The sequence below is a fragment of the Pteropus alecto genome, unplaced genomic scaffold (genome assembly GCF_000325575.1).
Source record: "Pteropus alecto unplaced genomic scaffold, ASM32557v1 scaffold338, whole genome shotgun sequence".
NCBI classification, from domain to species: Eukaryota; Metazoa; Chordata; class Mammalia; order Chiroptera; family Pteropodidae; genus Pteropus; species Pteropus alecto.
In genome coordinates, this window is record NW_006441995.1 from 4088976 (window position 1) to 4114051 (window position 25076).

The 25076-nt window shown below is 32.9% G+C and overlaps 1 protein-coding gene across 7 annotated transcripts in view; it reads left to right on the forward strand.

The window, feature by feature from the left end:
• The window catches only part of FBXO4 (F-box protein 4), a 163350-nt gene that overhangs the window by 21564 nt on the left and 116710 nt on the right, over positions 1 to 25076 (forward strand). For 6 of the 7 annotated variants that reach the window (XR_003048625.1, XR_003048626.1, XM_025052150.1 and 3 more), the window contains exon 6: positions 10585 to 10715. Coding sequence is in view for 4 of the 7 variants with exons in the window: in XM_025052150.1 (XP_024907918.1) it covers positions 10585 to 10679 (95 nt within the window). In the remaining 3 variants the exon portion in view is untranslated. Of the gene's footprint in view, positions 1 to 10584; positions 16975 to 25076 lie in introns of those variants that run through there. The other variant, XR_001517601.2, reaches the window with a different exon arrangement.

Sequence of the window (25076 nt, forward strand, 5' to 3'; positions counted from 1 at the left end):
TAACAGTTGTACGTAGAAAAGGATGTTTGGTAGTTTATTAGATTTCTTAGCTCAGGAGTGCCCTCTTCTGTTGGTGTGGTGAAGTGCAGGTTCTTTAACTAATGTCTGCATTAGTTGAGGGCACAGAGGAGAGAAAATAATGTCTTCTGATGTTTCAATTTTCATTTGTTTTCATAGAACCTTTAATTTATATCACTTCTTTTCTTCATCCCTCTCACCCCTTAAATCCCTAGGAATCTGTCTTCAAAGCCATTTCCCCCTTCCACATCTTTCCACTCTTCTCAGAAGAGGTTATAACTTCCAACTCTGTATGCCCTTTCAAGGCCCTGCCTCTCAATTCCCCATAGCCAGAACTCTGAAAATCCAGACATAAGATTTATTCTCTGCATCTCTGCCTTCAGGATGGGACTCTTGTCTTTTGGAAAATGTTTATATTTGTATTCCACACCTCTAGTGTCCACTTGCTGCTTTTTAGGGGGCTCCAGAAGTGGCTCTGCTTGTTTCTGAATATTTATTTTTCTAGTTACATGAAAATTGAAGTCTTTTTCTGTTTTAGTCATGCTATAGGCATAGCTTATTGGTGGTTTTATTCATTCTCTCTGATTCGTATGATATTCAGACAATGTGTGGATTCTAACTTCAGGTTGTTCCATTATTTGGTGGGATTCCAAAATCAGATAATTTAATTTTGAAAAAAAAGGTAATTGTTATGCATGTCTTCCTTTTTTTGAGCTGCACTTTCCCTCCTTATGATTTCTGCACATCAATCCTAGTTGTGTCTTCTGAGACAACATAGAATAAATCGAATTTCTCTTTTATGTTATAACAAAAGCTGTTGCCCAACCCATACAGTCTTTTTTTCCTCTGAATAATTATCCATCAGTTCTTCAACCATTACACAGGTGGTGGAGCTTCAAGCTCCATCTGATCACTCTCTTTATCAGAGATGCTAACTTCATAGGTTCATAGATTCCTATACTATATTTACCAGCATAACTTGAGGACATTGTTACCATTGGAAGAAGCCAGCAGTTTGGGGGGATTGAGTAGTAATTCAAAAGTTCACTCTTAGAACAATTACTTTCCTTGGTCTAAATACAATGACACATAAAGAAATACAAGAAAATTGAAAATGAGAACAAAACATGTTTTTACATTTTGCTTTCAACAAAGGACAGTCATCAATTGGCTTATCCACAAACATAACAAGTATTTGTTCTGTCTGGAAGAACAGTTAATGTGGCTAAATGTTTCAAACAAAATGTAGAATAGCCTGAATAAATATGAATACTTATAAATTTCTTAATTAAGGCTATTGCTACAAAGTGAATTTCGATGAAATAAGAGTACTGCTTTGATTTCATTTTGTGTCATTGACAGGCTTATGCCTTTTTATGTACTGATGCAAGCAAATCCTAAGATTGCTAAAAAATTTCAGCATGGAGCACAGTATATTTAGAGGGTTCAAGTAGGATGATGATAGAAGAATGAGGGGAAATTGGATGAGGCAGTGCAAGTTGAGAATATAGAGTGAGCATAATATTGGTAAGAATTTTCTTACAGATTTTGGTGGTGGCTATTGATGGAAACCAAAAATGGGACTGAATGAAGCTAAATGATGTATTTGCCTTATGTGACTTTCCTACCTTCACATCCATGTGATCTCATATCTTTATTAAAGATCAAAGAAATAAACTCAAAGATTTGAGTACAGAAGGCAATATAAACTTAAGCCTAGAGGATAAAGTATTTTAATACCTATTAACTATAGGAACAAATAGTCCCAAGTAGACATAAATATGTATCACTACTGCTTACTTCACAAATTGGGGTAATAATATGGGAACTCCATTATATTTGTGCATACTTTTCTAGTTTATATTCCTCATATTATCATTAAGTCTTTAGGTAAACTGTATATACAGTGTGAGGCTCATCAAGATTAAGTGCCTTGTCCATAGACACCCAGTGACAGAGCCATTACTCAATCCCATGTATTCTATAGTCATGAGGACACAGTGTGTTAGGAAAGTGCAGTGTAATTTATCATTAGCCTCAATACTTAGATACTTCTAGACCTTAGTCTTGTGATTTTGTAGTAGTAGAACTAGGCTAATCAAAAACTTAAGTATTCAACACACATTTATATGTATAGCCACCCATTTATACATATGTGAATGTAGATATCCATACCCATGAATATATGAACTGAAGAAGTATTCCTTAACCATGCTGCTCTTGCTAAAATGTAAGCTATGTAAGGGAAAGGATTTTAAATTTTTTATTCATCGTCAAATTTCCAACAACCAGAAGAGTCACTGGTTCATGATGAGTGATCAATCAGCATTTTTTAAAAAAATATATAAGAATGATCCACCGGTATGTTAATAATTATATTTTGCACATGATGTTTATGTATATTTGCTGCATTATTTAAGAATAGTCTTAGATAAAACTAAGTTAACATATAGCTTGTGGGACACATTAGGCATAGATAAATTAAATAGTACGTATGTGTTCTAAACAAATATAGGGAAGGATGAAAGGAACAAGTAGGCATTCAACATCTATGAGTCATGAAATAGTCAAGACAGTTATGGTATCCTTAAATTGGCTACCCACTGACATCCATTGTGGCACAAGTGTCCTTTGCTGGGGCTGCTCAGGAGGTTATTGGCAAGCTACCAACCAGAAATACTTAATCTTGCATCTCTCTGATAGAGCAAGTAGTTGTTGGCTCCAGTTAGCTTCTATCTGCTGAGTCTCCTTTCTTACCTTTTACTCTGGTCTTAGAACTACATTATAAGCAGAGAAGGCTGATGTAGCAGAGAACTAGAGAGAGAGAGAGAGAGAGAGAGAGAGAGAGAGAGAGAGAATGAAGTAAGGAGGGAAGGGAGGAGAGAGGGAGAGAGAGAGAAAGAAGAGAGGGAGGGACAAGGAAGAGAGGGAGAGAGGGAAAGAAAGGAAAATGAACATTGTGTGACACAGGATTCAGGTGACATAATACATTTTATCCTGCTTGAACCTTATCCTAGGTATGTTAGCTTACCTCATTTCTTTCTCCTTGCTTCTTGATGTATGTTTTCAATTAATTCAACTAACCATGTGATTCAGTTATCTTAATTTGATCTGTGGGCCCTTATGTTACCTTTGGGAGAGCCTACCTAGTAGAGTACCTGGAGACTACCATACATCAAGTTATTTCCTATTTGATGATGATTTACTTTAAAATAAATTTGGCAAGATTCAAGCTTAATCTCATAATAAAGTCACTTTATTTCACTTGCCTCCCAATATTTCCTTAAAAGAGAAGTAGAATTACAGAAGGCAAGTCTCGGTAATGCAAATGCCTTGTGTTATGCATGGGAGCATCATCCCTTGTGTGTCAAAGATGAACAAAAATTGAAAACCTCTGAACTAGAAAACTATCATTTCAGGTTCAGGGATCCAAAATTTTAATCTGACACTTTACCAACAAGCTAGACTGTCCTCCCAAATGCAGAGGTCAGTTACAGAATATGACTAAAAAAGGGAATGATGTGAAGAATTCCAAGGTTACAGCATTTAATAAAGTTCTTTAACATAGATGCCAAAAATTATTTATTTTTTACAATTTTTTTATTCAAATGCCACAGAGGAAGGGGTTTCCTGAATTTATCCAAATAATCACATTTTTAAACTTTGCTTTAATAGATTCAAACATAGTTGAGAGGCAAAACAAAACTGCTTGACTTTAAAAAATATTTAAAAGAATATTTAAATTGTGCTATTCTTAAATAATATTTCGAAGAACAAAAACTTCATGAGATGCTGTTAATATTTTTTAATATGGGAAATGGAAGCAATAGAAAAATACTACGAGTGTTATGCAAACCCCTTTTTCTATTTCATTGGCATGCAACATGTAATAAGAATTTCAAATTAAGATGCTTAGTCATTGGAGCTGTATAACCACTCTCCTCAAAGCAACAGCCCCTGAGCATAACACTGAATTATATAATCATAATGCATCATCCACATCTAGCCAATCCCTCTATTTTGAACTTTCAGTAAAAGGATTTAGTTATTTGAATAACAGCTGGTGGCCTATTCTCAATACTGCAAATAATAGAAGCATTTGTAAACTACTCATGTTGTCCTTTTTTCAGTGTGCTTAAGAAGACAGGATGTTACTTTTTATTTTAATCACTCATAATCATTGATTGTGATGTATATGTCTGAAGGGAAGGAGGGATGTCCAAAAGAGAGACATCAGAGATTAATTTTAGTTAATTCTTAAAATATATTTCCACCTGAATGGTAAAATATAGACACTAACTTATGTGTGCATGTGTGGGGTGGTGTATGTGTTTCATCACTTCTAGAGACATTCTAGAGAAAGTGTGCAAGGCTACATTGCCTAGACAAAATAGAGTTTGCAAATTTGCAAAATGTATGGTATCTAAAAGGGTTTTTAGACATCCTATGTTTTTCCCTTCCTAGAGTAGCAAGTAATCATAGAGATGCATAAGCATCTGGTCCTAAAGGTCAGAAAAGAATTTTAAAAAGGAGAAGAAAGTAGGTAAACAGATGAATACTGTAGGGTCAATGTCCTTTTATTATGCTTTTTTGTGTATGGGTGCTCCTGCTTGTGGGTAGTTTTGCTCGCTCAAAAATCTATACTTACTATTTATATTGTTTTCTAAATTCTATATACAGGAATAGAAGGATTCCTACTCAAATAGGTGTGAAAGGAAAAATCAGCATTTCAGTAATAATGTACAGACCACATAGATTTAGAATATTAAAAAAAAGCATGATACAAAGATTTATGTTTCTAGCCAAGAGGAAGGGTAAATTCAAAGGGATAAGATTTACTTTCCTGTTTAAACAAAAACCGAATAAAATATATGAAACAGCAGTTTTCAAGACATTGAACATTATGCAATGAAGGGTAGTTATTCCTTTTACTATATGAACAAATGAGATAAGACCTATAATTGCCCCAGCTTATTGCCTGCTACTTTCTCAGGCCATAAGGGGGAGAGAGCCCAGACAGAGTTAAGAAGTTGAGAAGATGAAGTGGGGAGTCTAGGGAGGCCAAGGAAGCCAAAGTTCATAGGGCAGAGTAGCATGGAGGAAAGAGCTAAGCAGAGAGAGGAAGAAAGATACCTGGAGATCTGCAGATGCATTTGTGAGTCTTCATCTGGGTACTGATCGGTACATGTGAGTGAGGAAACTACTTGAGGCTGGAAAAAGAACCACCAGAAAGGATCGGAGGGAATAATATCCATGGCTTACAGAAGGCACCGGTCAAAGGGAGAAACCTCTCAATTTATGGAATGTTAGGTAGAGTACTCAGAAGTGTTTTGCCTCAGCCATAGCAAAATCAATCCTAAACTAAATGCTGCTCTGGATCCTCCTAACAATGCTTATAAGCAAACTCTGAATGGATCAAACTGTTTCTAAGTAATTTAATAGCATTCCAGAATAAAGCTCAAAATATTTATAGAAATGCAAAAATATATAGCATCTAACAAAATTCATAATGTCTAGCATCCAATCAAAAATTATCAGCATGTGAAGAAGCAAGATACCATGATCCATATGGAGGAGAAAAATTATCAATTAATCAAAACTAATTCAAACGTGACACAGAAGATACAATTAGTAAAACAAGATAATCAATTACTATAACCAAATTCCCTATGTTCAAGAGGCTGAATAAATATTGTACACATTAAGGAAAGATAGAAGATGTTTTAAAGACCCAAATTGGCCTTCCAGGGATGAAAACTACAAGGTGAGAAATGAAAAATATACTGTGTGAGATTAATGATAGATTAAACATTGCAGAAGAAATGATTATTGAACTTGAAGACATAGCAATCAAAACTATACAACTGAAACAGAGAAAAATGGGGGGAAAAAAACCCAAAGTGCATTAGTGAGCATTTATTATAGCACAGATCTACTGGAGATGAGATGAATCCTTTCAGTTTTTGACTTATTCCAAATGTCTTTATTTTGACTTCATTTTTAAAGGATATTTTTAATGAATATAGAATTCCAGATTAGCAGTTTTTCTTTAAGTACTTTAAAGATGCCATTCCATTGCCTATCCCCCTCATTTTTTTTTTTCTATAAGAAGTCAGCCATTACTCTTAGCATTGTTCATTGTAGGCAATATTTCTTTTTTTCTTTGATTTCAAGATTTTATCTTTATCCATTAGATTTCAGCAGTATGACTATGATATGCTTAGACGTGGTTTTCTTGCATTTACTCTTTGTGGGTTTCACTGAACTTAGATCTTTGGGTTGATTATCTCCCATTAATTTTGGAAAATAATCATTACCTCTTCTGCTCTGTTCTTTTTTTCTTGTTCTAAGACTCCAGCTACACAAATGAAAGCCTATTTGATATTATTTCATGGTTATTGGAGTTCTGATCACCTTATTATTTAAATTTTTTTCTCTTTGTGTTTAATTTAGATGGTTTCTATTGTCACCAGATTCAATGAGACTTTCATCTGAAGTGTTCATCAAATAATTCATTATCTTTTATTTTTCATTTTTAGGATTACCATCTGTCTCCTTTTTATAGTTTTCTTCTAAAATTTCCCACCTATTTACACATGCCATTCACCTTTTCCAGGAGGTTCCTTAATATATTTATCATTGCTATTCATCGTCGGATCAGGTTTTAATTGACCATTTCCTCTCAATAATGTCACATTTTTTCTTTTCTCCATGTCTCATATTTTTGAGCAATAGAAACCGAGGCAAATAATATTTATACCCAGAAAAGGCCACATCCTTTCTGTCAGGCTAGTAATGTGAAGAGATGAGTTAACCTAGTTCATAATTGGGATATAGACTTGACTTTTTCTTTAGTTAGATATAGTCCACCACAGGCTTTAAATATTTTCTGCAAGGGATCAGATTTTCTTTTCAGCTAGACTTGGGACCTGAATTCCTGGAGGATTTGTTTCCATTCTCCTACTTTGCCATCAGCCTTCCTCAGGCCCTGCTTGTCTGAATCTCAGAGGGATATCTCACATCTTTTGCCTCTGCCCCAGCCAAAATCAGTTATTGTTTTGTACCCACTGAGGGCCCCGAGTCCCCCTACAGAGTTTAGTTCTGCTTTCAGACTGCAAGAAATCCTCCATGCATACATTGCAGAGAAGAGTCTCTCAGCTTTCTTGACCCTATTCCAGTCATAGGTTCTTGCCTCTTACTCATGTATGGCCTAGAGTACTTATAGAACTTGTCTCAGTTTTTCTTTAATGCCCTCAAAGTGCATGAGGTCCTGTACACTGTACCTTGGTGGAGCGGGATTCTCTCAGCAAAAGCCCATGTTCCTGATGTTAGGTGCCTGCTGCCTTGTATTAGTGTAAAGCCTGAGTGCTTAAAAAGTTTCAGCCTTAGCTCCACTATTTCTCATGACCACTCTGTAAAGGCCTATGAAATGTGTTGGTACGTGATGTACTCTACATTGTAAGGATTCTAAACCATCTTGCCAGCTTACCCTTGGTCTACAAAAATTCCTTGAAAGGTTGGCAATTTTCTTCTTATCTATTTATCTGTCAGCTTTCTCCTTTTCTACTGGTTTACCAAGCATGAGGAAACTATTGGGTCCTTTCACTCCAAAGAGAGGTTCATAACTATCTGGATTTTAATTCATTAGATATTTTCCCCCCATCCTTAGCTCTCTGATGAATTTTTAATGAAGTATGATTTTATAGGTTATCTGGCTTGTTATTGTTATGGTAGGAATGACATTCTCTTGTAACTCTCTACGTTCTAGACAGAAACTGACACTTGACAGTTTGATTATTTTCTTTTTCAATATATATCTATATATCTATACATAAAGATATATGTTATAGTTATTGACAAAAACTTTGGAATTCCTCTTTCAGAATTTCTTAAAATTATTTATCATATTTTTTTGAGTACCCTAAGTAGTAGAAGATCTTTAGTTCCAAAAATAATATCTACTTTAAAATAAGAATGATGTTTAAATATTAATATTAAGTTTATAAATAATGCTGATGGTGAAATTTAATGTTTTTAGCAAAAAGTGTAATTATAAAATAGATTGATTTTCTAATGATTCTTTGAAACACCTTTTGAGGCAATTTTATACAAATGGTTCAAAACTGATTTTGAGTGATGGTGGCATCATTGAAATAAGAAAAATGTTTCTTATGATGGCTGCTGAATTAAACAATAGTAATTTAAACCAAATATTTCAGAACATGTAATTAAAAATTTTTTATTAGAATTATTGGAGTGACATTCGTTAATACAATCGAGTAGATTTCAAGTGTACAATCAATAATATGTTACATATATATTGCATTGTGTGTTCACCACCCAAAGTTAAATTTCCTTCCACCACCAAATATTTGACCCCCCTTACCCTTTCTACTTCTTTTCTCTCCACTAGGAATATGTAATTTTTAAATTAATTTTTATTACTCATATCTAGCTTTGAACATGTTTTTAAAATACTTTAAAATATTCCAGATTTTAGTTCTTGTACTCTGAATAATGCGAACAATTGATAATACATAGTTATCATTTTATGTTTTTTCATTAATGTAAAACTAGATTGATTTTTTCTTAGTATACTTGAAAACATATCATAGCCATTTTCAACTTGTTTATAATTGACAGTAATTTCAAATGAAGTGTTTTAGGAGGAAGATAGCTACATTTCATTCATGAAATGAAAGTGGAAATTTTTACAAAAATTGGGTGCCATAGAAAAGTGGTATTTTTGGAATTGAAAGTAACACAGCAGAGGGCAGCATTCTACGGGAAATCAGAAGTCACTAGGAGAATAGTTCTGAACTTCTGCCTCATGTCCCAGAGCCTGGTTTAAGTGTTGAGAAACATTTATTTTAACTGAATTTTAAACAGTTATGAAATGGAACATTTTCTTTTGAGGCTGAGTATTTTGACTGATTTTTTTCTGTCACATATAAATTTTAAGGATATGTAATGATAATGTACTGCAACTTTATGGCTTTCTGTGTACAGTTTCTTTTAATTGTTCAAAATGACTTCTTTTGAATGTCATTAGCATTCTAATGTTTTGAAAATTGCAGGATTTATTGCACAAAGCTATGTTTACAGTATTGTTATATTTTATGATTTTATGAATGCCTATTATGTCCCCATTAAGTTGTTCAGTTTTTATCTTTCTAGACTATTTTTTAAGCTTTTTATTTATATGAAAGATTTTTCATCCATCGAGTTCCAATCCAACAAATGTATTATTTTCAAGCATTTTCTAAGTGCAAACTCCTTTGCAAATGCTTTTGTCCCTGACTTATTTTAGTTATTCTTTTTATCTTCTGCAGTTCAGTTATATGTGTTGATACATGTCAGATACAGCAAGCAGAGACTGGTGCCCTTCAGCAGCATTTTACAGTCATATCTCCTATATTAATGCCTAACTTAAAATTTTCCATTTATTTCTTTTCCTTTTCTTTTATGAAATATTTATATACTTAAGAAGAGTTTATAAAATATATCTGTACTGTTTAAGGAATACTTGTAAAACAAATACTTGTGTAATCCAATTTATAAAATAAAACTTTGGCAGCAACCAAGAGCATCCACCTAATTTGTGGTTTCCTCCCTAACTAAAATCCTATCCCTTCTTCTGGGAGGTGTCCTCTGTTCTGCATTTGTGGTAATTTTGAGCATTTGCAAAGTGCAAGCTCATTTGCAAATGCTTTTGTCAAAATGATAATCATATCTTTCTTTTTCTTTATGTTTGTATAACCTATATATGTCCCTAAACAATGGTCTGGTTTGCCTGCTTTGAACTTAATATGAGTGGAATCATACAGTTGGAATTATTTTTATTTATCTTCTTTGGTTCAATATTGTGTTTTCAATGTCATCCATAGTATATAGCATTGGGCTATATCATTTTATTGATGATATACTATTTCATTGCATGAATATTTCTCAACTCAGTCATGCTGCTATAAGTGGACATTCAGGTTGTTTGAAATTTTTGGTTACTATAAATATGTTTTGGTTACTGTAAATATGGTGCATATGTTTATATGTTTTTAGGGTAGGTATTGGCATATTTTAACATTTCCCTAGTAGAATACCTCTTGGATTTTGATATCCAAACTTTAGAATATAGGTGTCTTTGCAATCTACTTGTCAGCTGATGTCTCACATGAAAAATTTGTATTTATGTCCCCTAAACTCAAAACTACATTTTAAAAAACAAAACAATGTGTACAGGGGGCAGGCTGAGGGGAAGTCTTGAATTATGTTCCAAATAGAATTGTTAAGTGTGAATGTTTTGAAAGGTACAGCCAGAATTGACAAAGGGCATGTATAATAGTTAATTATATGGGTCAACTTGACTGAAGAGGTAACTAGATATTTGATTAAACATTATTCTGGGTATATCTGTGAGAGTGATTCTGGATGAGATTAACATTTGATTAGATAGAGTGAGTTAAACAGATTGCCCTCTCCAATGTGGGTGAACCTCATCTATTTCATCGACAGCCTGAAGAGAACAAAGGCTGAGTAAAGAATTTGCTTTCTCTTCCTATCTTCTAGCTGGAACATTGGTCTTCTCCAGCCTTCAGACTTGGACTTGGACTGGAACTATACCATTGGCTTTCCTAGGTCTTCAGCAGATTCCTGGGTCTTGACTACAGATCTTTGGACTTCCAAGTCTTCATAATCACGTGAGCCAATTTCATACAATAAGTCATATATCGTAAGATATATTATATCAATTGGATATTTTATATGTACATATCCACTTGTTTCTGTTTCTCTGGAGAACCCAGGCTAATATAGCATGTTGCTGCATACAAAGCAACTGTTTGAAATAACCATATTAATATTTTAATGAACAATTTAGTCATTTTACATTTTAACATGACAGCTTGTTACTTATATATGTAGGTATTTTACTGTGAATTAGTTATGTTTTAGGAAATTGGTTGAGGTTTTGAATTGATACATAAAACAGTATAATTTTCCTTATTTAAAATATTGAGAAATACATTCTAAATTAGCATTTATTTTTAAAATGTCTGATTACAAATATAGATTTCTGATTTTAAGTGGAAAATGCTATACCTAAAATGGAAAGGCTGGGTCATATATTGTGTGTATCTTAAACTTGGCTAGATAATGCCAAATTTTTTTACAAAGGTGTGGTTCAAATATTTTCGTTAGGATTTGTGAGAATTCTGTTGCTTACATCCTCACTGATATGGTAACTAAATAACCCAATTTTTGAAGAAAGGTGCTGTTTTACAGAAAAATGCCAGTTATAAAACATAGAAGGATTGTAGAATTAGAAAAAAAAAATTTCACAGACCCAAATTATATTTATAGATTAAGGGAAGGGATTATTAATTGGTGTCAAAATCATTAAGTAAATGGTTGATTGGAAACTGGCCATTGGTTAATTGCTAAAAGAAAACCTCACACATTATTTTTAATCACAAGAGTGAAAACCTTATTTGTGTACTGGAGGGAAAAACAAAATAACTTAGTATAAGAATCAATCAACTGTAACCTCATCTATGGTTGTTAATTAGATATTATGTGCTTTTTGATATAATGCTACATTAAGTATACACCACTGTCTATGAATTATTCTAGGCAAAAATATTTAAATTGGATTTATTAAACCTCTAATATAATGTGCAATTTGTAAGAAATGCAGGATATAGACTAACAAGTTAAATGATAGAATAGCAAAGAAACCAGACAAATCCAGGGGTATTCTGCAGAAGATAATTGGACTAGGTTTTTTAAAAAGTCATCCTGAAAAAGAAATTGTGATTGATTACAAGAAACTTAAGGGACATAAAATCCAGATTTAAGTTTGATCCTACATTTGACATTTGAATGAAAATACCACCTGTATGTGATATTTTTTGATCAAGTGAGAACTTTGAATATTGTCTTAGTATTAAGACCTGGAAATACAGAAATTAGGTAATTAGTAGTGGTGGCTCCGCTGGTGAAGGGTTGATTTAATTATGTTTTTCTAATTTTTTACAATGCATATTCTGCTTCTGTAATAATTTTTAAAGATCACAAACTAGAAAAAAGGTTACTCAACCTAATGGATTAGTTTTTATAATTGATTAATTTTTAATGGAGTATGTTCCTGATAAAAATTAAGATATAAAAGATAAGTATGTTCTGCCTAATAATAATTCTATGCATGACTAGCATTTTATATGCTAGATAATCTCCTGGAAATAATAATTGCTTTGGTTATTATTGAAAAGACTACTCCATAGGGTTACAATTCATCTAATGTTTTCTTCTTCCCCCTTAATTATGTGCATTTTAATATGGATCTTAAAATAGGTAGAATGTGTTTTTCTCTATTCTTCCAGCATTATAGTTTTGGTTCCAACATTTTTATTTCTGTTATATTCAATTTATTAAAACAGAAACAAATTGATTAAAATAAATTATGAAGGGTTTATGTATAGATGGCCATCTATAATTATGAATAGTTATTATGCTCCCATTTACGCACAAACACACACACACACACACACACACACACACACATATGTGTATTTTTAAAAATATTCACCTCTTCTTTCTCATACTATATCTTGAAAGCCTGGATTATAACCTGTCAGTTTTATAGCATCTTTACATTAAAATACTTTTGTTGATTGATTTAATCACAAAAACAAAGATCAGACAATTTTGGTGCATGAATCAACTGAATAAGTGGACAGTAGCACTGTTGACATTTTTGTTTAATAATTCTTTCTTGTGCAGGCCTCTCCTGTGCATTGTAGGATGTTTAACAGTATCCTTGGTCTCTACCTACTAGATTCCAGTAGCACACATATTCTAGTTGTGACAATCAAAGATGTCTCCAGACATTGCCAAATGTCCTCTGAGGGGCAAATACTCCCCATTGGAGAACCATTGAATTAGTGCCTCTAATCATACTGACTGATTAGTCTGCTTATGTGTTTATTAGTCCATCTTAGACAATTCAATAGTGCTGTTATTGAGAAAACTTACACTAATCATTGAGTGTTTGGGGTTTATATAAGAGGGGTATCTACCTAGTAAAGATGAGTAGGGGAGAGGAATCATGGAATGCCTACATGGAGCCTGGAGCTGAAGTTTGAAGGACAAGAGGGGTTAACCAGGCAGAGGACTATAGGAACATGGAGGAAGGAAAGTCACTTTGCAGGGATAATGAGGAGTGGGCCTCCATAGACCATTGTCAAGGAAGGCTTCTCAGGGATGTTTGAGCTATGTCAAACAGGAGATTGTCATGTGGACAAAGGTATATGTAGGATGGTGTTGGAAAAGTTCTTCAATTTTAGTTTCAAATTGAGGTCAGTAACTCTGCCAAGAGTCCTTTTGAGACATGGTATAATTAGTCTTATGAAATAAAAACAACAACAACAACGATTGCATATGCCAATAGTAATTTCTTTGTACTGTAGACGGTCATCATATTTTTTAAATTACATATTTAAGAAAATTATAGAACTCAAAAAGGTTGCAGCAACAAATACATGAGAATATTCATTGCAGCTTTAATTTCTAAATTTTGAGAATTTTCCAGATATGTTTCTCTTATTGATTTCCAGTTTAATTCTATTATGGTCTAAAGACATACTTTGTAAGATTTTTATTCTTTTAAATTTACCAAAGTTTGTTTTATGGCCCAGAATATAGTCTATCTTGTTAAATGTTCCATTTGTACTTGAAAGAAATGCTTATTTAGATGTTGTATGGAGTGTCCTATAAATGTCAATAATAGAACATTATATTGACAGATTGGTTGATGATGTTGATTATTTCTCCTATATCTCTGCCAATTTCCTGTCTACTTGTTCTAGCAATTATTGAGAGGCATGGTGAAGTGTCAAACTATAATCGCAGATTTATCTATTTCTCCTTTCAGCATTCTTTTTGTTTTACGTATTTTGAGGTTATGTTGAGGTTAGGTGTGTACACGTTTAGAATACTTAGGTCTTCTTGGAGAACTGACCCATTTATTGTTATGTAATTTTCCTCTTAAACCTTGGTAATATTTCTTGTTCTAAAGTAACTTTATGTGCTATTATTATAACCACTCCAGCTTTCTTTCATTGATGTTTGCAAGGTTTATTTTTTCCTATTAGTTTTACTTTTAACCTATCTGTGGTTTTATATAAATGGAGTTCATTATAAATAGCATATACTTTTTTAAAAAATCCAATCTGGCAATCCCTGTTTTTAATTGTTATGTCTAGATTATTCACATTTTGTCATTTTTGATATGGTTGGATTAAAATCTACAATCTTGCTTTCTATTTCTTCCATCTATTCTTCATTTCTTTTAACCTCTTTTACTGTCTCCTCTTTGGTTAATTTGGCATTTTTCTTATGATTCCATTTTATCTTCACTATTGACTTATTATTTATACTTAAATTTTTTTTTAATATTTTCCCTAGAGTTTACAATGTATATCTTCAGTTAACCAGAGTTTGCCTTTAAATAATATTCTGTTTCATGTGTAGAGTTTGTTTTTCTTTATACAGTACTGACTTTGAAAGAGTATATAATCATACCTACTACTAATTACATTATTAAAAATTCTGAAAACTATACACTTTCGACTGTGGCTAGCAAATGCTTAACAACTGCCTCAGGGGAAAAAAAGAGCCCTATTTTGTAGTGTTTGATGATTTCTGTGGCTTAACCATTTCAACCATGACCAATTTCAGGCTACCACTGTGACATCACTGAATGTGGACTTAGGAAAAAAAACCACTGCACTGAGTCAGTGCAAGCAGGTTCTGGCACACACTGCTTAGCCCAGAACATCCCTGATGTTTCTAAGCCATTTTTTTTTTAGTTCTTGGGTAATATATGTATTTCCAGGACCTACAACTTTAAATTCTCAGGCTTTCCAATATCCAAGGAGTCTGCAGCTACATGTTTCACCCTTTGCAAGTTTATCTTCTCTTATTGCTAAAGACTTCAAGTTCATTACAAATGATCATATCCCCTTCATAGGATTTCTTCTGCTTTCAAAAATACCATTAGAGGCTTCTATATATTAATTTGTATTAACAGGACCTGAATCAATCTAAAAGCAAAACAAAAGGAGATGCATCAGGCCATTCTGCAGTTAAGTTCTTTGTGACAGATAGCTAGCCCCAGGTCAGTTCCCCTAACCTTGAGGCTTAAAGCAGACATAATTTTGGGAAAGAATCTGAGAAGTTTAGGGAGCAACCTTTGCATGTTTTCTTACCAAGAGAATGTGAAGCATGGGTTTGATATAGGTTAGCCAGAGGTCTGTGTTGTAAAGATCCAAAAATAGCTGCTGTGGTGCTCACTACTAACCCAGTGTGAGTCAAGTGGTGACGATGGCCTGACAAGAGGAGATCATAAGCTGTTATTTACAACAGAATTGGGGAAATGGAACAAGTACTGAACATTTGGTATCCTCTGGGAGAGTCTGTTTTGACACAGCCTTAAGAGTATTTCAATTCCAATGTCTCTCTACAGAACAGAGAGCCCAAGTCACTCATGGTAACTTTTCTGTAACTTCAAAAAAATTTTTCCAGGGGGTCTGTGTTGAATAGAAAAATTACAGAAGCTATGCTAAATAGTTTTGACTGAGAACTCAAATTCTGAGACTAAGAAGGTTCATAAAGAGGCTACAGTATATATTCAGTTACATTTTGAATAATAGTGAACTTTACTGAGCAAGCACATAGGTTAGTACTTTCTTGTGTTATCTTTTCTCCACATTCCAGCATGAAAATAGTAAAAAGGTATCGAAAGACTCTTGAAGCTAATTCCTCATTTCTTACTCCCTTTTCTTTAAACTCCATATAATTCACGATCACTAATTTATCAACATTCTTCTAAAAAGAGAAATTGGAACATAAAACACTTCTTTATGATAAATAAAAGCTTATAGGCAGAAGTTATAAATCATTCAATTTTCCTTAGGGATAGTTATTCCAAAACATTCCTTGGTGAAATATTATTGCTAATTAATCACCTTTACAGCCAAGAAATTCAGACTTCTTTTTGTCAAATATATGATTTTGTTTTTCCATGAGCTAAAGAATACTTACTTAGGTTTATCCTAATAATAACAACTTAAATAAGAACATTTTAAGTTACACTATAGCTATGTCCCCATTTTTTTTCTTTTAAGCCATGTATTTTTTCCCAGAGATAAAAGGAATAAATATTCATTATTTTGAAAATTAGAAAAATGTAGATAAGACTTAAAAATAAAACAGAAAAATCAATCATAACCCAACACTCAGAACTACTATTAACATTCATAGTATTTTACCTGCATCTTTTTGTGTACATAAATATTTTTTAAAATTGAAATTAAATTGTATATACAGTTTCAAATATTAACATTTCTACCTAGTACATATAAAAGAGACTTTTCCTGTCCTATAAAACATTTTGACTCTAATTATTTTTTGCTGAGTCATATTCTATGGATGCTTCAAATATTCCATCAATAAAATCCCCTTTCTTATAACTTCAAAATCCCTTTCCTATAGTTCTTTATAGTTTCAAAATCCAAACAGCTGTGAAAAGAAAAGTGTTTTTGTAACTGAGCTGGCCTTATCTAATTTGGTAGCAAGATTCACCTAAACTAATGTGAGGCTATTTATCATCTATATTTATTCTGCTTAAAGTAATATATATCACAGCAGAAATATTAATGGATTATGAGATGTTCTCTTATCCCTGAGGTATAGTCAATGCATTCTAAAGTCCAAAAAATGACGACTTTAAAAAAATTCCTTTCCAAGGGCTTCAGATCAGAGATTATGGATTTGTTTTAGATGTTTTGTTGCTTTCGTTAATAATATTTCACTGAACATTCATATGGTTACATCTTTTAGATACTTTGTATTATTTCTATGGAGTTATCCTTTACTAAATAAAAAAATGTACAAGCATTATTAAGTCTCAAATTTTTCAATTATTTCCCTGAAAATTTTACCACCAGCAATGTTCAAGACTGCATAGCCTATGGCATCCTCACTTGGCTTAGTAATAAAAAATCGTACTTATTCAGTATTTTTAAAGATAAATTGTATTACTTTTGTATGTAATAAGTTCTTTGCTCATTTTTCTGTTAGATTACTAGTGTTTTTCTTTATATTTTTACAAAAATTAATTAATTTCCTTTCTATATTATTTATGCCACATATTATTCTGTTTTCTATTAATTTTTTTGTGATATTTAGTTTAGTTAAATTCATTGATTTTGCAATTGTATATTTTATTATTAAAAGAGTGATACTTCTTGTGTGCAACATACTTTGTATTATCTGTATAATATGTATTAACCTAAATGAATATATAATTAGTATCCTCTATAGGTCAATTCTTGCCTACAATCTTTGCCAAAATCCAAAGGAGAGGATATCGTGGTCTTCTAATATTACCATTTCTGTTAATTTCTTTAGTATATTCTAATTTTCTTATTTGATATTATAAGAGAACATAGCCTAGTATAGAAATTTTCTTAATGATAGCCATTTTAATTATAAATTGAAATATTTACCAATATAAAATTATCTTCCTTTTATAATTTAATTATTTATCTTGATTTTTTTCTCCGTCTAATTTTACTATTGCTGCCTTTTTTTCTTTTTCTTTTCTATGTATCTTAGCCTATAATTTTTCTTTTAATTTATTTGTGGTAAATGTCTTATTTTAAGATTTCACTAGTATTATATTTAAATTAATAATTTTTTTAGTTTGTATCTAATTCAGACTCAATAATTAATTATTGTCATTTATTTCCCCATGACTTAAGTTCCATAACTTAACTTTCTTTTCCTTCTCTCTATCATGACTCTCTCTATTATTGTTAACATAATGTAATATATTATTTTCATAATGTAGCTTAGCAGAAAAGAGATCATAACAAACAAAAAAATTAGATAATTGGGGATTGCCACCCATTGTGATTTTCACACCTTATCCATGGAATTCGTAATCAATTCTAACAATAAGCTGTCCATCAGTTTTAGTTTTCAGTGTTATTATGATTTTATATTTTTTATGTGTTTTTATAAGTATTTTACTTGGAAAATGGAAGAAATGATAATGTTCTTCAGACACGAAGTAGAACCATTTAAGTTAACTTTTATGCAGGCTAAATAAATCATCTCAACTTCTTTAAATTAACTCTCTAGAGCTCAAAGAATAGTGTTAAATGTGGCAAGAGTTTGGGGGATAGCTCAGCTAGGGTTGTGGTTGTTTGTGGTAGTTGGATAGATATCCAGTTTTGCACTACAGGGATATCAGGGCTTACTCTCCTAAGGCTGAGGGGTTGCCATGAAAACTTCCTTTGAGGCAGAAACAATTAGCCCCCATGGTTTCCTGCCTCTGTTTTTCCTCCACTATAGAGCAGAGTTCCCAGAAGTCCTCTTTTGGCCAGGGAGATTATGAAGATAAGTGAAACCTGTATTGCTGGGTTGAAGTGCAGGTAGGAAGATAAGTGGCTCTTATTTTCACTTGTATCTTCTAATCTGCTAAATCTCTGTTCATGGTAGGAAAAATTAGCTCTGGGTGATTGTACTCATTTTATCTTTCTTGTCCAGCTTTCTTCTCAGTCATGAAAACTCCATGTTCCTCCATGTCTTGAGATCCTGAAAGGACTTCTGTTCTTGAAATGTATTTTGCACCTTTCCTCTTCATTTTCAATATGTGACTTCAGTCTAATTCTCTACGAGTTGGATTCCTTAAATAGATTTTTTATCTACCTTCCTTTTCAATTTCTCTTGCCATGAAATAGATCCAGCCTGCATCATTTCTTGTCTAAATAGGACAGCAAAATCTTGTTAACTGATTTCCCTGCATCCAGTCACACTCTCTTCCAAACTTTTCCCCAAACTTCTACCCTGGTGATTTTTTTAATCATCAAATTAGAGTATGATTTTACCCCACTAAATGTTTTAAATGATTCACATTGCCTTCAAGGAGATAATTTAGCAAGACATATAATTCTCTCACAATCTAGTACTAACCCATCTCTTTATTTATCTATTAATTTATTCAACAGAGCCTAGAACATTATATGTGCTAAGTGAATGTTTTCTGACAGTAGTAGTAAATCTTTCTGGATATTGCTAATGATGACGACTGGTGCAACACTGAAAGAGATAATACTGGGAAGCAAAGGCAAACAAAGCTGTTCATAGAAAAGCAGCAACATCAGAAACTATTCTTCAATTTATTTGCTGGAATTTTTACAATTAATGAGGAACGATGCACATTTAAAATAAAATTTTGGGGGGAACATTCAAATTACCTTTTATTCTATATGAGTAACTATTTAGGAAGTTTAAACAGAGCATTTAAATAGAGAATGAGTATTTCCATGATATCTTAAGAGTATAAAGGAGAAAACAGTGGTATTGAATAATAAAATAAAATTTAAAGAATGACAAGAGAAAAATTTCAAGTTTGATGGATAATGCAAAGGAAGGTCACAGGCTTGATGTTATGGGCTATTGCAGGAGAGAGGTTAAGAGTGCTCTGGAGGGAATCAGCCTGGATTATAATTCTGGCTTTTCTACCTGACTTCTCTGAGATTTGGTTTCTTTGGCCAAATGAATAACACTGGTGTATTCCTTATAAGCTTACTGAAAGAACTCATTAATGGATTCAAGTAAAGAGTTAAATATAGTAAGTTTTTAATAAAACTTAGCTGTTCTTCTTCTTATTAATCTTATTTATCCAGAAGAGAAAACAGTATTTTGCTAACTTGATATAAGAAAGTTAGATGACATAAGCGTCAGCTGCTCCCTACTTTACAGGAAATGTCCAACTGTAAAATACAGATGAGAAAAAGAAGCATGTTGCCACCTGATTCTTAGTTTAAATGGTGGAACTCTTTTTGTTCCCTCTATCCCACATTTAATTATTTTATATCTATTTGAAATTTCTGACTCTTGTCTTTTTTCCTCTAAGAGTAAAAGCCTACATATTTGACTCTTAACATACATTTCAAACTCAGCATTCAGTTATGGTAGTAATAGTCCTTGAAACTGTAACTTTTTTTCACTGTAAATTTGGAAAGCATTGCATCAGTTTGTTTGAGAACAGTCCCCAATCCTCAAGATATTTTAGAGAGGATTTTAGAGCATGTTCAGGTTAAATTAACTCGAAATGTTAAATGTTAAATTCTTGCCCTCATCTTTATTTCTCTTACTTCTGGGCTCCATTGTTTGGCATAACCACCCAAAGCAAGATATACTATGTTTTCGACTAAGAGCAAAAGAAAAAAGCTATTGACTACAAGATTGCTTTCATTTGGGGGGACATGCCTGGGAAGTGGGAGAAAGGGGAAAGGAGATATAAAAACAAGGAAGGACTGAGTCATTTTCAGAGAATTTACTTGAGTTATTTAAGGGCAAATATAGCCCACTATTTATATTCTTTCATTCTGAAACAAAATTGAACTTTGGTGAGTTTAGGTTTAGGGAAAAAATTGTGATGATACCATTCATATTTATGTATTAAACTGGTATGGTGCTACAATGGAATGATCCCCTTCTCAGAATTGTGTTTTTGGGGGATGTTTGTGTGAACTTTTGAACTTTAATCTTTTATTTAAGTGTTAATCTGAAGCAAGATAGCCCACAGACTCTAAATTGTGATGTTATTAGCTCTCAGAAGGCATATCACCACAAAGATGCAAACATGATCTAAATACAAGGCAGAGGTTTATGAATTTTATTGTTGATTTTCTCATGTAAGAAAATAATTATAGCTTTTGGAGAGACAAAATAATAAAATTTTAATATGTAAATTTTGTGATTTATTTTTTATTTTCTTTTCTCTTTGCCTTAATATGTAGATGCTACAGTCTTCCTGCTATTTATAGGGAACAAAATGTCCTCCAGTTTAATTCCACTTAGCTTTAATATTTGAGTACAGTTTCATGCAAGTAAATGCTACATTCTCTCTAACTAGAAAAAATGAAACAAATAACATACAGGAGTTTATTTATGAATACACTGTAATCTAAGAATGAGCAGTGTTTTTATAGAAAAACCAGACCTTTATGATTGCAATCTAAATGGGAGGCAATTAGGCTTGCTTTTATTAGACATTAGTATATCATGTTAGTTTAGAAAGCTTTTTTTAAAAAAATAAAATGTAAATCCTAAATATCAGCTCCATCTTAAAACAAAGCAATCATCACTGCTCTCAATTTCACTTCTCTGTGACACATCACAAATTCTTTGAATTACCCATGTTAACCTGATCTTTCCTGACTTGAGGAGTTGAATAATTTTTTCAAATGACTTTATCAAATATCTGTCTATAATGCTTACATATCTTTATTTTTTTTGTTGGAGCATTCTCGAATTTCTGAGTTTAGTGTAGATACTCTGAATAAGCTTTGTGAGGGTTGTTACTGTAGAGAAATGACTTTGAACCTTTTTGTCATTTATACAAGCCTGAATGACATTTTATTTTAATGTTTGTGTGGATTGAAAGGTATGATGTATGCTAAGGATATACAATGTTCACATATATTAATGAAATATTTGTTTATGTCCAATTTTACCATCACTATATAATAAAATAGATCATGTTTCTGTAAGGATTTTTATGAGCCTTCTTTCAATAGCTTTTCATTTCTTCTGGTTTGATAGGAGACTGGCTTCTTTTCATATACCACATCATGAGAAAACACAGTGAGAGGAGAAGTGTGTTACCTAATCATACAATACAACTAAATACTATTTCTGCATGTTCATTAGGCATCAAGTCCTTCAGAGTATGAGGAGGTGGGAGGGGGGATAAAGGAAGAGACAGTGATAACACAAGTGCAAGAGGATATGAGTCAAGTGAGGTAACATATTTTCCTTTCTTTCTTCTTCATCACATTTAATTAGCACTTATCCTTCCCATTGCTTAGGCCAAAAATCTTGGAGACAACCTTAAATACTCTATCTTACCCCACTACCAATTTCTTAGAAATCAATTGGCTCTAGTTTTAAAATATATTTATCCAACAGACAAAAAAATATGTAGAAGAAATGACCAAAATTAACACTTGACTTAACCGAACTACGTAGAACACTGAACCACCAATGACAGAATTTATCGTTCTTCTAATGCTCATGAATATTTAACACAGTGGACCATACGATGTGTCATAAAGTGAGCTGAACAAGTTTCAAAGGATTGAAATCTTTCAGAGGGTATTCTCTGACCACAGTGGAATTAAGTTAAATGATTTAAGAAAGAAAAGAATGAAGCCACTTACAATGCCAATACCAGTGAACCTGATGAATTTCATTCATGTTAAAGGATTTTCCATTTACATTAGCAACGCTCCTTGTAACTTAATTAGTTGTTATCATTGACTCTCCTTAATAAGAAATGCTTATGAAAAAGTAGATTCAAATGTCAACAGTCAAGAAATAATTCAGGAGGCTGACTGATTTCTGTGTAAATAAACACATGAGATATGTTTGATGTAATTAAATTTAGAGTGGCATTTTAAAGCCAAAATCACTCAATTCAGAACTTGGCTCAGAACTTAGCTGTCAAAATTCCCTTAAGACTTTAGCAAGTTATATTGAGATGAATGGGAAGACATTAGGTTGCTAAGTGATTACTATAATTTAGATAATTTTCTTTAAAACTCCCTTTGCATACATTAATATATATTTACCTTGGGGTCTTATTACAACCTGACTCAATTAAACAATTTGAAGATCAGAGTTGACACCCAGTTAAAACAATAGCACGAATCAGGTGCTCTATGTGTACTGTTATTTCTTTTTGTATTTGTTTAATTGCTTGAGTCAGAGATGCCTACTCCATGATGATTTACTAGTCCAAGAAGCATCTCTCCAAAATATCTCCCCACTGCCTCCTGTGTCATCACCTACTCTTCATTCATCCTAGCTATAACATTTCACCTTCACTTCAGACTGAACATTACTATTAAAATGCTCATACCCAGGAACATATCTATTAGTTACTTGACTCCTTGGTCTTGGCACTCTAAGCTTTAACATCAATTTCTAAAAGACTAGGAGAGGGGAAATATGGTAGGGACAGAATGTGTCTGCCTGGCAAGTGTACACTGGCTCCAGAGGGACCCAGTAGGCTATAATAGTTTACTGTCTAAAGTGGGATTTAGATCTGGGTTAGCATCTTGATTCCTTCCTTTACTTGGTGCAGTAATACCACCATCATAAAAATGCATTTATAATTTTAAGATATTACTAAATAGTTTTAAATACTATACAGTTAAGTGGCTGATTTTAATGGTCCTCCTTTCATCTACCCACTCCTATGATTGCATCTTTTAGATTTTGTATGTCCCCTGTACCAAATATGAATGTTAAAATCTTGGAACTGTGATGCTTGTTTTAGGGTCCTAAGAGAATCTAGACACATACCATTCATTAATTCATACCAAAAAAAATTTCAGTGTGCTGGGCAATCTGACAGACATTGGGAATATATAAAATAAATAATTCAAAAATCACTGCTTAATGGAACTTAAAGAGTAGTGTGGGAGGGTATTCATCAAAGTTCAAACATGCAAAAGAACAAAAATGATGACTACCATGAAGAAGTCTTGGTGGTGGTGGGAAGTTCAGAAAAAGCTTCTCTGAAAAAATGATGTTTAAGCTGAGATCTGAAAAGTAGGAGCTAACCAGGGAACTCCTCAATTCAATATCTTATTAGTTCTCTAGGAATAGTACCAATTCCTTAAAACTCTTATGATTGCAATTTTAGTTATTATTATTTTGAACAAGCATTGTAGATAGTTTTCTCTTTTTTATGATTATTCTAAGTTGAGAAATAACATCATTTTAATAAAAAGATTTTTTTGGACCATGGAAAAAGAAGCAGAGAGGAAAAGTAAAGAAAATGTGTGATGGCTACTCTTTATTTTCTTGGCTTTTGAATCCATTAATTTTAATATCAGGCCAGGCAATTTCTTTAACCTTTTATGGAAGGAGTAGGGATCAGTGTGTCCTTGTTCCTCACTACCAAAGAACATATATTTTCTGTCCCTACTGAATATCCTTCCCTTTTGAAGTCTACATTTATATAGCCTTTTCTCATCTTCATCATCATGAACTCTGTCCTCCCACATCTCCAGGAGAAAACCCAAATTCTAGATGAGTTAAATAGGTTGCTCAGAATGTACTCTTTGCCTCATCACCATCCTGGGTGAGTCAACATTCATATTAATGTCCCTTGACTCTTACAGTTCCTCAGGCCCTACTAAACCACTGCTCTTTGACTTTACATAAGCCTCCCATCATGACAACCTGGAGCTTAGCATCATTAAAACTCTTCTCCAGTACTTTAAATTATTAGCTGCGTAACTCTGACCACAACCTACTTACTGTCCATCAACTGCCTTATTCCAACAGAAGTGGCAGTTTGGTTACTGCCGCTTTATGTTCTCCTGAATGCCTTCTTTTAAAGTTTGTATCTACTCCTAGTTTAGGATTAGTTTGATGATATCCACCCCACACCACCCAGAACTTCCTAGTCTTTCCCTGCTTGACAATCTTCTGGGCTCTCCTTGCAAAAGCTTAGGCATGATTAACTTACCCAAAATGCATTATTTGCTTGCCTTTATGGGCTCCTGAACATTGGTTGAAAAATTACTAAACCATGCTGAATGGGCTCTTCAGATTCTGCTGTTCAAACTCAAATAGGTCTTCATTGCTAGTTGATAATTCCTGTGATCATCCCCTTCGGACTCTTGTATATTTCTAATTATTCTAAACCTTTTTGCTGTCTCCTGAAATTCTTAACCTCAACTCTAGCCTTGCCTTCTCACTCTCAGCAGGTGACTTTATCTTATAATTTATAGAGTATATAAGAACATACATTGTGGCCAAAGCCAAGATTCTGCTGTGATTTTATTAGGACTCTTGATGAATGGGATACTATCTTTTACCCTTACCATCCATTGTCCAAAAGGAAACTTGAGGAGAGCAGAAGAGGCAGAGTGGGGTCTTTTACTCGATCCTGTGATCCCGGAGCAAACATT